Raw genomic sequence first — 14,894 nt, 5'->3', positions numbered from 1 at the left:
TATCACAGGGGAATTTCCAGCAATCTCCTATTCCTACTTTTTTTTAGGCATACAATATTCAAATCATGTTTAGCATTTAATGAGAAGCAAACACAGAAGCACAAAAGTGATCCCTGTTTTCACATTAACAAATTTCTGATGTAGCAGATATACAGATATAGTATCTTCATTTACTAATTTTTTAAAAAATCATTTTTTCAAATTGAGAAGGGTCAAGGAAGCAACATTACATCTGTTCTCCCTCACTGCTCTACTATAAAGCATGGCAAACTTAGTCCTGACTAACAGACTGTGAATTAAGAACACCCATTGGGCTAATTAAACCGAGGAGAAATTTAGTCATTTGTTTAACTTGTAACAATTTCCTGACAAATAATGATGAAAAGAAAGGGAAGATTAAGCTTCATGCTTTTTATAGTAACAAGCAAGCAAAAGTTATTCAGAGGTCATCTGGGCAGAAAAAGCACATTAAGACAAAGATAACCACATGAAAATAGGTATTTGTTTAAAAAAAATTCTACATTATTTGAAATTCACCTTCCACATGGAGGTATAATTGAATGTGAAGGATCTGTCATATCAGCTCCTGAAAGTTAAAAGACAATATTTTATTTTCCTGTACTCCATTTACTTTAAACACAAATTTTCAATGTAAATACATTTTCAATGTAACACTGATTTCACAAAGCAAAAAAACTGTTCCCATTTTACAGGCATATGTGCATATTTTCCTTATTCACAGATAATGAAACATCCCGTCAAACTGTACCTAGACACAAACAGCTTGCATTTTTAGAATGTCACTTACCACGCTGAGAACCTATCTAGTATTTTTGATAGAACTGTATTATTACCAGAAAATCTGTAATTTTCCATCTCTAATCTTCTACCTGAGCATAGGCAACACATCTCTAATTTTACAAATCAAGCACCAACTTTTGGCTCTTTCACCTGAGAAATTAAACTTTTCTTTTTTGACTACATTCCTACAGAGATTGCTTCATCACTTTCATAAAACAAATCCTCACACTTATGCATTTATCAAGTAAAGCAACATGATATCATGAAAGGAACAGGAGAACGGATTTCTCCTAAGCTAGAAGTGAATCTTTTTAGGGTTTTACAAAACTCACTCTAGCGCAGAATTTTTAATACATAGAGGCTTTCATAGGAACTACAACACCTAGCCACTTCAGAAGATTAAATTACTTTTAAAATTGGATATAAATGCCAAAATCAGCTGAGTAGTGGGACACAAGCACTGGAAAGTCTTGGCACCTTCTAAAACTGAATGCAGTCCTTCATAAGTTCACTTCTCCTTCCCCTAGGATACTATACAATTCACATTATATTTAAATTCAGTATAAGGACAATGAATGAACTTAATCAAGACAAAGAATGAAATAGAATAAATTTAATTTCTAATGAGTTGCTCCTAGCAGAACACATAAAGGAAAAGATTATCGCTCCATAAGTAAGACAACTCACAGTCTAGAAATTTCTGCACAGTTTGCCGATTTATTGACATGACCGAATGTTCTAAGTATATTGCTATCTGAACTCAAATTCCAGTCTTTTTCTGTTTAGTTTGAATAAGCATTAACTTACCTAAGTGTTTCTTTGGTTCTAGGAAAGGCCTGTGTGGAAATATGGAAAGAAAACTCATTGTTTTAGCAAAGACATTGTTAATTACTTGGTAGAGTACATTACAGAGAGAATTCCTGTTTAAAAGAAACAGTCTTCAGTGTATTTAATTAAAAATTAAAATTAATTTCACTTAAGTACAAAACCAATTTGGACACACTAGCACAAGAAAGAGAGCAAATAACCTGTTGATACTAAATGAGATCTCTGACTTGTTTTCCAAAATCCACTTCAGGGTGGAAACATCATAATTTGACGGATGTTTAAATGTGAGTCCTTCAGGCAGGCCCTGCACTATCACAACAGACTGGTCCCTCTGAATGTCTTCATATGGCACAGGTACCACCGTTGACTTTCCTAAAGCTTTGCCTAGAAAAAAAAGAGGAGGTTGTTTTGACCTCAGGGCTACTGGTCCCTCATAAAACTTTGTAACTTTGAATAGGACGGGAGCAAAAGCAAAGTGTGGATGCAAATCTTCTCAGGACACCAAGTACTGCTGGCACTAATATGCTTTGTGCAATAATCTCAAATCACATCCCACAAAACACATCAAGAAGAAAACCAATCACTATATGTGTATTTTTAAGAAACAGCTACTAGAAGTTTCTAAAAATAGCAGGGTAGTTGGAAGGCTAAGATCATGCATTTTTTTTTCTCCCAACTGGAATAAAAATTTAGAAATCTAGAACAGATCTTCAGAAGAATTTAGTGCACCCACCATAGCAAAAGCAGAAGAAGTCCTCCACAGACTTTCTGAGAGCCTCCAGTTCCATGGTATCCGCTGTCGGTCTGGTTACAGGTGGTATAGTCTTTGTTTTCTGCAGTTCTGCAGTCCTGACCTCTTCTGTAACACCTGGCAGTTATTTATGAAAATAAAACAGACATAAAACAGTAAATTATTTAAAGTGCCAGTACCTAGTCCCTCCAGTTAAGACTATAGATTTTCAAGAAGGATTCCTGCCAGAAAACTGTAAGACTGGACTTGTCTTAGAAGCAAATGCACATATCTATGTACATAAGCAATGAGCAAATTTAAATTTACACCAGAATTATTATATCCTCCTTAAATCTTTGCAAATATCACCCCCTGAAAAATACGAATGACAAATTAAGAGACACATCCAAGGAGGCTTTCTTGGCATGAAGAGGAAGAAAACACTATTAATCTCAGGAGAGGATAATACAGTAAAAATAAAGTGCTAAATTGCCAAGAAAAAAAGGACCAACAGAGTCACCAGGAAAAAGGTAAAATGCCAGTGTGAAGGGTCCCATAGCTCTCTGGTGCTGTGCATGACATCTTATGCAGCAATTCTATTATGTTTATTCTGTATGTGCTTCGCAGAACTTTTTACAGAAGAGATCTGAAATTAGCCATGATAGCTCATGTCTCTTTCAAAGGACATTTTAAGTACACACCTCTTACTGCTGAATACGAGGAGCTGCAAACAAGCCATCATCATGCAAAACAGAGAAGATTTCAGCCCTACATCTTGTTCTAGTCTCTAAGAAAAAGTCACTGTAAAAGGACTGAGAGAGTAAGAACACTTCCAGTATTAAAAAGCAAACAGAAGTAACAGTTTCAGGTGGAAGCCTTCCTTTCTCATAATTCACTTCTTGCTAAGATTTACTGAGAATCACCCAGCAAAACCAGAGGCAAACAACAGAGATATGCTTGCCTACCTGGAAGGAAAGGCAAGGGAGATCTGTGTTCCTTTGTGCAAGAGCATGATCAGTGCTGAAGCTGTGTCATGACTTCACCACGAGCCAGCACAGCAGTAAGCCTGAAACACTGCGATGTGCATCACCAGGACTGCTGGAATCAGAATTCTACACTGACACAAGAAAACAAACATCAGTTTGAATAACTGATTACAAATGGGCTGTGAAATGAGCTGAAGCAGCAATGCTTTAGTAAAACCACATTTATTATCTTAAAAATTCTTATCTTCATTTCAAAGAGAATTTTGTCCTTCCTCTACAGATCACACATCTGCTTCATGCCCTGGAAACACACCTCCATGTGACATTTAGCTTGCCAGCTCTTCAGGCCTGAAATGTTTGCTTTCTCTGCAGTATGACAGGGCATACCAGAACACGAAAAATAATGCAAAACTGGGATACTGTTATATACCTGCAACACAGGTGCTTAATCAATGACAGCTTTTAAGATTTGCCTGTGGACTTGGGATAAGATACACCAGTCTCCATTTACAGGTACATCGAATGTAGCTTTTTGAGTGGTTTTTTTTCCATGTAAGAAACTGATTCACTGAAAATGCCTTTACTGCCAGCAGCTTCAGAAAGTGTACCCACTTTCTAAAAATAAAAAACAAAACAAAATTAAGATGACAATACTGCCCACTTCATACGAAAATGAAAAGCAGACAGAAAGATAGAGAAATTTTCTTTCTTAATTAGAAGACAAACCCTTATTGGTTTTTTTACATGATTTTTAGGTGTTTTCTTAAGATCACATTATGCCTCTGCCTCCTAATCTCTCCCACATCCATTGGCCAATTTTAACCATGACTCACAAGCAAGATCAAGTTTCAAATGCAGCAAGATTTGTAACAGCCCTTCACAACTGATCAAACCTAGCAGGCATTCATTCCTCCTAGCAGCACTGATGGACACATGAACCCTTGAGGTTATACAACTTCACAGGCTCTTCCAAAGCCCTTGCCACAATTACTGGAGCCCCAAGCAGGATTCAGGCTACAGTTGGGAGGGGATGCCTAGGATATATGCAACAAGATCTGGTGCAGAAGAGGGATGAGGGGGCGGTATTTATAGGGTAAATGGCTCACAAATGGGGAGGAATGGTTCTATGATAAAAGAATAGCATTCTGCACAGTTGTGAGCATTCTGCACAGTTGTGAGCATTCTGCAGAATTAGTCTCGCTACTCTTCTGGATTCAGCAGAATTACAACTACACAACTCCCAACAACCCTCATTTTCAATTGAGAATCAATATATGCTTACGTGTTTCTTATCTTCTTCTACTATCCAAGTGTTTTGGTTATTCAGAATATCCTTCCCTCTGGGTCTGACAGTCCAGCATACCACTTAGCTGGAAAAGGAATCTCCCAGCTGTCCCTATTCTATCAAACAGAGAGTGGTAGAGGAGGCAGGATGCATTTCTCCCGTGGAGCAGGACCCTGCTGGGTCACACCACAGACAAGTGACAAATCCAGCACTGTCCTCATCTCACCAAAGAATAAGAAATGAAGAAATCAAGCTTTAGTAGACGAACAATCTACTTAACTGAAACTTTCTCAAAAAAAAAGACCTGAAGATAAGATGCTAAGCAGAGAAAAGCTGGCACAATTATCTGGTATCCAAAGTTGATAGAGCTCAGGACTCCTCTAGCAAAAGAGCTGTCGGTCCCATGGCAGTTAAGGCAGCTTAATACATCGGAAGGTTTTTAATCAGGTGGCTTTCAATCCCTCCCTTTTTGGAGAGAAAAACAAGACGTAATTTTAAGAATATGAATGTGACCCCTCTGCAGGGACTCTGAGAGGCAACTTAAGAGCAAAAACAATTTTGTGACACCACACATTTGTTTCATTATTTGTGCTTAAGGAAAATTACTGCAATGAAATAGAGAAAGTAAATGGGTGCCCAGCTAAAAACATTTTGCTTTGGTTTATGCTATTCACCCAATCATCTGTGAGGTTTTAAGCCCAGCCAGCTTTACAGATCATGAAATTATACAATATCCTCAAATTAAAGTAATTTTATAATTATCAAAGGATCACTTGAACCACACAAAAAGTAAATACCCGAGGCAGAATTTAGGAGCCATGAAATTTCAAAAAGACCGGCTATCTACAGTAATTTTCTGTTTTATGTTGACTCTGAGGGAACAAGATGTGTGGTTTCCATGGAAATGGGACTGAACTTCCCACACAGGATTTTAAACCAGCTGTTAACTTCATACCCCTTAGCTGCCTAGCCAGAGACAGAAAATTAAAGGTTTGTGGCAATGAAGACAGGCAACATGGCTTTACAAGTTACCCAGCTCTGAAATGACCCAAGAAAAATAGCAGGGAGCTCTGAGCTAGGTAGGGCATGGCTAGAGCTAAGGGTGCTGAAAAGAAAAGGCATTCAAACTGGCACACGACACTCAATACACATCTTGACATATCTACAGGGAAGAGAGTCAAATGATGGAAGCAGAGGAAGCATCCCCAGGAAGTGAGGTGACATCAAAACCAGACAGCAAATAAACTTTCCACCACAATTTGAAGTATTAGAAAGCAGGCATTCTTTATTACAGCACTGGACACACCTGGACGATATCTCCTATAATCAAATGTGTGTCCTACAACTTTACAACAGGATATTTATTCCATCATGATCATGCATACTTACTACAATATACTTCCTAGATAATAGATAATAGCATCACTTTTCCTAGAACTATGCATGCATCTGCCTCCTACTGGAAGTCCTCTCATGGTCCTAGAGGGCCATCTATAGAGACCTCTGGTGATCGTACTCACTGAGTGCCCCCAATGTTACAGATGACCTTGCCTTGGACTTTTCTTGAGGCATATGCTGTTGCTTCTTGTTACATAACTGCACTACAAAAATCACTGTTTTCCTCATTATCTGTTCCTCCACTGGTTCCAGCTGTGTTTATCATCTTGTGTGCATACTTCTACATTCTTTTACCTCTTTTAGCTAATTAGTCTTTAAGCTCTATCTAGCAACTTCAGGGGAACTGAAAGTTTCTAGTCTCTGTGGTATACATCAGAGGCAAAATAACTCATGTCTAACTATGTAGCAGAAGTTTTGACAATCCAAGTTTCTTTTTATTTTGAGAATTTGGGAAAAGGGCTGAACTGACTTGTAAATCAAGAGAAACTGCAAATAATGTAAAACTTAAAAAAAAACCAAATTAATTCAACTTAATACCATGAGAAAGGGCTTGCAAATGAGACTATAAAAATGCATGGCTAGCTGGGCTGGCCATCATACACTTCAGTTAAACCCTTTTATCAATCCAGGAAGCTGGGGAAAAAAGAAGATAAAGTGGCAGAAAAGAGAGAGCATAGCAGGTCACAAGGTAAAGCTAAAATACAGGAAAATTATTTCTATGTCTTTCAAAAATATCTAGACTATTAATGATGAGTTCAGATAATAAACATATAGTATGTGAAAAATATGCAGCACAGAATGTAGAAGAATAACTTGCAAAGCAAGGCCACGGGAGCCTGAGAAACGGCATAAATGGAATTTTATATGCACAATCCAGTCTCTCTGTGAGTGACCCTGAAGTGTCTTTCCCAGGAGATAACGAATCGTAAGAGCCAAGAATGTGAACATCATAGAAAAATTATAAACAAGATAGGGAAATCACACAGACAGGACTTTAGCTGATGCTAGGAGAAGCATGATTAGAAGCTTACAGCCAACTAGCAAGTTAGATTAGGCGGGTGAACCAGCGCCTACTAGCTTTTAACCAGTCATGTATACCAGTGTGTCGCATGAACAATGCTTCTGTCTATAATAATGCTTGCTTCCTAAAAATAAACTAAATGGCACTGATACCTCCGTGTGTGTGCTATATCCTGGCGACTCCCAACAACAGAAACTACACTAATTAGGTCAGGCAAAAGGTTAGGCAGAAGGGAATTGCAAGCTGAACAATTTAAGTGAGCTCAAATGGAGACAACAATGGCAAAAAAAAAAACCCCAGCTCTTACAGTAAGAAAGACAGGGATGATTGCTTCAGATTTTATCTTTATTACTTATAACAGTTTGGTGAGGGCTAGGAATGTTATCTACTGTGAGGGCTAGGAATGTTATTATATTATATCTGTATCTATATTAATTCCTAAGTACATGATTTATTAGGAATAAACTGGTCAAGTCTATAAGTGTAGGCAATTTAACTCATAGCAGCATTTCTGCAAATATAAAATAGAAAGTGACTGAAACTTAATGAAAAAAGAGTTCAGCTAATTCATCAAGCAGTTACAACTGCAACAGAAAAATTCCCCCAAAATCTAGGGGTGGGGCAGAAACAGATGCAAAGCATGAACTACCGCTTCCAATAAACAGAGTACAATGTAAGTAAGGCAGAGAAAACACAATCCTAAAGTGTTGGTGGCAGACAAAATGTCTATAGAAAAGTGTCCCAGTTTTCCAGCAGAAACATCTGAAACTTCGTGTTTTTTCACAGAATCACAGAATTAACTAGTTTGGAAAAGACCTTTGAGATCATCAAGGACTATTTTATTAAATACACAAAGATATCCTTATTTACCTTTTTCTCTCGCTAGAAAAAGGAAACTGTTGCCTAATTAACCCCAAGTAGAGACAGGCAGGTTAGCATTAACACATCACTAAACAGGGAGTATGCAACCTGGATCAGATAATGTTTAAAGGACAAGAGAACAATCACGTGGTCCCTTCCACTATAAGAGATGCTGGTCTTAACTCCCTACTAACAGACATGGGAGGAATGAATATATCATGTCTGCCAGCACAGTAAGTTTGGGCAATGGTGAAAAGCTGCAGTCAGAGTGGCCAGGAGCAGCTATCTATCTCTGCTGCTCTGGCCACTGGAAGAAGCCTAAGCTATTCCAAGTTGCCTGATGCAAAAAGGGAGGTAAAAACTCCGGAACAAAACTGAGAGCCACAGCTGAGTAAGTTCCCACTAACAGTAACTGGGTAGAACCTGTTCTGGCAGATACTCAGAACAAACACTTGGCAGACGTTGTTTTAAAAGGGCCACTCCCAAATAGCTGCAAGGAAACTGGGCATGAAAGAGGTCAAGATTTACAGAGGTGTAAAACAGCTCTGACTGGAGGATAGGAAAGTATCCTGACAATCACACCTTTAAAATGCAACTATTCAATTACTTCCTTTTTCCCTGCTACCATTCTGTAAAGTGTAACCCATTTTGAAGTGCACTGGAAGACCAAGCCTAAAGCAAGAATCACAGATACAGTCACCATTTGCATTTAAAATAGGCAGATCAGTGATGGGTACGTGGAACTCCAGCAGTGTTTCATCAGCATTAATCCTCTGCTGGGCTCTTATTGTTTTTTTTCTTTGATTTACTATTTATGTCTACGATTTAATGATTCCTTTATCTTCCAAAATATTCTGTAGCTTCAGGAGCATAAAAGCCACAGAAGTCTCTGCTGGCCACAGAATACTCTAAGGTCAAAGACAACAACTGTGAGAAATCAGTTTCCACACTCAAAAAAACCTGGCATCATTAAATTAGCTTCATTTAGACATAATGCGAACAAACACAACCAATAGCAGTTAGACCGACTAATAACCACTGTTATTAGAGTAATACTTGAAAAGGTATAAGGCTGCTTCCATATAGGTCAAGTCTCTGTTCACTTTAAAATCTGAGACACCCTGCTTTAGGTCTGAAAAAGTCTAACACCACTTAGATACAGTTTCTGAATTACTACCGACATGACAAGATAGAGAGTGTATAATCAGAGGTAATCACAACAGTAAGGAAGAAGCAAATCAATTATATTAATACTTTACTTACATCATTACTGCAGCATTCAAATAAAGTATCATAAAAAGACTACATCCGGACTAGCAGTACCCATACTAACTAGCAAGCTGCAGTGTTGGGGGCTATGTTAACAGATTTCAAATACGCTATAATCACCAGTTTAAAATTAACATAGAGCTACTGAGTTAATACAAATTTTCATGCTACTGTATCTTGACTCCTACCTACCAGATTCTAAACCCCATATGTCTGCATAATGCTTTCCAGTCTGCAATATCACAGTCTGTTCAGCATTACTTATGGCGAAAGTATATAGATGATATTGAGACAGGATCAAACATGTGAACAGCTTCATCCATTAGAAAAATGAAAGAAAGCAGCAAGACATGCGAATTAGAGCTTCATCATGGGAAAATGTATATTATACCAATATGCTATACACTTACCAAGCTTTGGTTAGAAAATACTGAAGCCACGTATTTCTACACCTGCATTTTAGATACCATCACGTACAAAGAGAACACAAGTTAAAAACAAAAAAACTGATTTATGAGCTATTTAGATGCCTACAACTAGATGTTTTTTAAGCCAGTGAGATTTATTCTTTCAAGGTTCTGGTTTTGTTTGCTTTTTCCATCCCCCTTTAAACTACTGAAGCATTACACTGGCTACACAGACATAGAGGAGCACAATGTCAGAACAAGAATTCCCCAGAAAACCTGATGGTTCTATTTACTCAAAGGCCAGAAGGATTCAATGAGACAGAAGCCTAGCTGCAGATCTTCAAGCAGGTCCACAGTAGCCTAGTTTATGGGAAGAACCATTTTACTTGGCTGCAGATGATGGAGTATATCCAAAAGGAAACAATAATTCACATACCAAAGAAACATACTGAGGAGCCAAAGCTGAGCAACCTTTCCCATGAAGTCTGTGGAAAACTGCATTCCATTCATTCATCCTGTGCAGGAGGAATGGCTGTGTTCATTAAAAACACTCAGATTTTGAGCATTCCTGAAGCTACAAGAAGTTCTCGCAACCTGTGGCTGGACGGACATGGAGGTACAGGTAAGAAGAGTGAAAGCTCCTGGCCCAAAGTCTCTAGCAGGAATTGAAGTCAAACTGTGGCCCATACCAGATGCATTGTTCAGATCAGTGTGAAAACCCAACACCATCAGAAGGAAAATGAAGGCTCCAAAAAATAAAGGGCTTATAATTCAAGATGAACCACCTACAGGTGCAAGATGGCCCCAGCTCAGGCAAGTGAACCCAAAGCTGCAGCACCACCAAAATAAAAAGCAGCACGACTGGGAGAGCTGGCCAGAAGTTACAGAACTAGCACGACTAAGCTTCCCTGCGGCCTACATATTAATGGTGTAGCAGCCAGTACCAGTGGAAATGCTAGCAGAGGCAACCGGGATGCTCGGAGAAGAAGGGTTTCCTTGGCAGATGGGATGGAACACATAGTGCTGGATAAATACATTTCAAAGTCCTGAACAGGTGACCTTTTAAAAAGGTGCTTCTGAGTCAGGAAGCTCTCCTGAAAGTTCCCTTCTGACAGGCAAGTACAACCTGGGGAACATAAGGCCTCCTCTGGTTTCTGGGGTTTCTCTGGTTGTTTTATAAACTATCTCCAGCTCACATTCAAATGAGAATGAATTCCACAGAGACCAAGGGAAACTGGCAAAATGACAAAGATGAAGGGAACAGCATTCTACAGATACCCCAGGGACAAGTCACCTGTTCAGGAGAGCTGATAACCCACAACTCCACAGCAATCCAGAGATGACAGAGGCACTTCATCTTGCCAAGGCCATGCAAGAAGAACTGAGGATCACACAATGCCCTTTAGCAGGGGACAGCAACTAAAACAAAGAGGTACTGTTAGAGCAATATGTGTATGATCTTGATTGCTTACAGTGCACAAGTATCTACACTTGTCCACATTCTCAATATGAGCAGGTGTTTGAAGAACACGTTCTTCCTATATACAATACACATTTACACAGGCCTAGAATACCTGACACTGCAGGTTACCCAAGTCACATGTTCTGCATTCAAGCGCATGCAGTTCTACACCGACTGAAATAGTCCATTTCACCATAACATAGGGCTGACAGCCATCTTCATTAAGTAGAGCTCAGAAGAATACATTATCTGACTCAGTTTTAAATAATTAATGCCTGTTGACTGTTTTTTCAACACTTACAACACAACCTATACTAAAATTTAAAAAAAAAAACATTTTTATAATTAACTCTTAACACATTTTCTTAAGGTAACAAGGTAAATGAGATGTGGGCAGGGCTCCTCCTTGCCCTGCAGCAAGGCATTAGGGATCCCACGTGGGTGAAAGCCATCATGAATGAAAGCCACAGGAAACCAAACGCCAGTTCTACTTTCCCTGAATCACTAATATTTTTATCAGTTCTATACTGCTAAAAAGTGTACATGCTACTTTCTTCACAAAACTCATATATGCATTTCACCAGTTTAGCCCACTAAATTATACTCATTAACAAAAAATGCAGTGAGTTTGAAGCCTGAGCCCTCTGAATTCTGAAAACTCTTCACACACTACTCAAATTATACAAAGGAGCCATGAAAAAAGTGGAAATAAAGACTGGAGACACATGCTGGCTTGCACAGGGTCAGACATAACCAAAGGTGTGCTTAGTAATTAGACTTCTGTTTCCATATTTAAAGAAAAATTAAGATACCCACAAGTGGAGAGGTAATTCTCAATATTGTCAGCACCATGTGTTCTAGAGACTGACATTACAGAGGAATTTTTAAAGGTTTAATTCTAACAGCAAGATAAGAATCTCTTAGAAGCCATAGTCCTAAAGTAACAAGAAGGACTCAAATCTCACTTGATAAAAATACAAAGCACTGTGTCCTTCCTGGATTTTTACAGAACACCTACTAAAATCTCAACTACCACTGCCTATTGCTCACTTTCATACTGAACTGAAGAAACACAGTACGAGGGGAAAGGAACTGTTGCCTCCACAGTTCTACATTTTAAGCAAAAGATACTACACTGTAAACTTCATCAAGACTTCAAAGCTGTCAAAGGCAGTGATGGAATCAGCATCACCAGGAATATGTAATCCTATTATTCCTAAAAATTGTTGTTCTGAAGTAATGTTTTCTGGAATTATGAACATCTTTGTCAGGGACAGAAGAAAACTACTTCCAGCATCAAGACTCCCCTGAAAGCATGGTAGATGCATACTTAGTGAAACCATGAAAGCAATGACTGACATTAGTTGACCTTGTTCACACAGATATACACCATCATGTTCTGCAAGAATCAAAGTTTTCAAAAGTAATATTGTTTAATCTTATCAGCCTGATAGTAAAAAAACACAGTCCAAGAATCTTGCAACTGGAATAAAGCAAAAGGCGAGGATTATCAAAACTGACGTAGGACTTTAACACAGGCATACATCTATAGAAACCACATCTGATACAGCTAAACACAAGCATGGATGAGAAGCCAGTGCTTCCCACAATACAAAGCCTGAAATAGAGATCTAGCCAAGAGATCAAACAGCAAATCTCCATAATTTTAGACTCCCTACCAATAGATGTGTTCAGTACACAAAGTCCCTGGTGTATCAGGGCCCACGGTACCACGGCAATAAAACACAGTACCTAGAATGTCAGGTAGGCCCTTTAAGAAACAAAAACAAAAACAAAAACAAAAACAAAAACAAAAACAAAAACAAAAGAAATCAGGTGGAAAACTGAACTCCCACCCAGTACTCAGCAGTTTTCACAAACAGCAGTATCAGAATATTATCCCTGTACAAAATTTAAAAAAAAATTTTAAAAAAAAAAGAAATAGGTACATCTTATATTTGATTTCTCAATCGGGTTGTAATTCTATGTTTTGGTATCAGTTATCTGTTACAACCCAACATCATGGTGACTTTCCTTGGAGAAAATATATGCACAGAAAGTCACTGTCCATGCCAGTAGGACAGTGACAAGAAAATCTAGAGCCCTACCACAAACAACTGACCTTGAGACAGAGCCTCCAGGACAATTTTACCTAGCAGCAAAAACATTTTTGGGAGCAAGTCTTTCTGTTACACACTAAACATAGCTGCTTTCCAAGCAGTATTTAACTTGACAACAACAACTTGACACCTGTTTTTAAACTCCTCCTCAGACTGATTCTTTTATCATACCCCACCCTTGATCTGCATCTTCTCTCTTTCCCTAGGCAAATAAATGTACATTTTCTTATTTATTAGGCAGTGTCCACCACCAACACTTTCCTAAATGAGCACATCAATGTTCCCCCAAATAGTCACTGAATCTTTGAAAACTATCCCTAAAAATACTGTCCTGTACTCGATGAATCAAGTTTTATGAACATGTAAGTTCCACTGTTCTACTGTAAAAATGAAATTAAACAAAAAACACACCCTACATGTACTTAAAGGAGTACACAAGCAATGCAGATGTAATTTCAAGTCATTATGGTACAGATGCATACTTCTATCTACTAAATAAAACTGATATAAAAAAGCCATATGAAAAAATATTATTTTGTCAAAACTGTGCATCTGCTTTAGCAAGGCATGAAGTGATCTGAAGAACCAGGACCACCTGAGCTGATAGAAGTGCTCCTCTACCTGTTCAGTGTTCTTCTCAGTTTTCATGAGTGGGAAAAAAAAGATTTGGAGGAGAGATACAAGGAAAAATTGACACACACTAGGAAATACAGGATGTATTATAAGGGTGGACAGTCTAATACTTCTTATTGTACTAGTTTGTCACATTATCTAAGAAAAAATGGACATTTCCAGCCAGTGTAGAAATAACACTCCAAACAAGACCACTGTTACTGATCATTTTTATGTTCTTAAACAGCTCGATTTGCCATAGCCAACTTAATTATAGCATGCAGCCATGACAGACAGAATTTCCCCCCCCAAAGTTATTAGTGTTATGCAATATACATTACGCAGTGTGTGTCATACAAAAATACAACATTGAAACTTACAGTATTTAATAAAATCCTTCTGAATATCTTCCCTAGAGTTGACAAAGGCTTTTCCTCTCTCAGTTCCAACTACAAAAACATTTCTTTCATATACACCAATACAGGCGATTTCTGTCTTGGACTTGTCAAGTTCTTTACACTATAAAAAAGAAGAAGAAAAAGCTTTTATTACCATAGTTAGGATATAGTTAATAAAAATGTATGTGATGACATGTAAAACAATTACTACATTGTTGCCAGCATCCACCCTTCAGAAGGTACTGTGAGCAAGATAACATCAGCCAGTAGCAAAGCACAATTTACACATCTGGAATGCTTTTCATCAGAAATCTTAAAAGCATTGTAGATCCATTAGCAAAATTAAGGCCTTGTCTAGACTCAGAGATCGCATTGTTTTTAATTAAAATGATTTATGACATCAATCCATGTTCAATTATCTCTTCAATGCTAATCATACTGAGTGTCTTACTCCAACTTTCAACAAAGCATACAGGAATTTTGTTCATTCACAGCACACTTGTCGCACATCGTGCTCTGTTCAGAAAGGTATAGTTGCAAGCAGGATGGCTGCCTGTAGTCTGCCCTGTCTGCTGGACCCAGGCTCAGGTGAATTCCTCCTGAATGGAAGGATTGCACCATCCCTGCAAACACCTACATATGCTCTGTCAGGAGAAATTTCTTGCAAGAATTAAGGCAGGAAGCCTATGGAGAGAACAAGGATCCCAAGAAAAATG

At 38.2% G+C, this 14,894-nt stretch overlaps 1 protein-coding gene across 1 annotated transcript in view; it reads right to left on the bottom strand.

Annotated features, from left to right (window-relative positions):
• The window catches only part of GTF2I (general transcription factor IIi), a 124,193-nt gene that overhangs the window by 79,502 nt on the left and 29,797 nt on the right, over positions 1–14,894 (bottom strand). Inside the window, exons 3-7 of the mRNA XM_085078707.1 lie at positions 14,161–14,299; positions 2,363–2,497; positions 1,830–2,013; positions 1,609–1,637; positions 538–586 (exon numbers count right to left, since the gene is read on the bottom strand). Of these exons, the coding sequence (XP_084934833.1) occupies positions 538–586; positions 1,609–1,637; positions 1,830–2,013; positions 2,363–2,497; positions 14,161–14,299 (536 nt within the window). The remainder of the gene's footprint in view (positions 1–537; positions 587–1,608; positions 1,638–1,829; positions 2,014–2,362; positions 2,498–14,160; positions 14,300–14,894) is intronic.

The sequence above is a fragment of the Lichenostomus cassidix genome, chromosome 19 (genome assembly GCF_008360975.1).
Source record: "Lichenostomus cassidix isolate B80296 chromosome 19, HeHo_3.0, whole genome shotgun sequence".
Classification (NCBI taxonomy): domain Eukaryota; kingdom Metazoa; phylum Chordata; class Aves; order Passeriformes; family Meliphagidae; genus Lichenostomus; species Lichenostomus cassidix.
The sequence above is the reverse complement of the archived record's forward strand: the minus strand, read 5'-3'. Positions and strand labels throughout refer to the sequence as shown.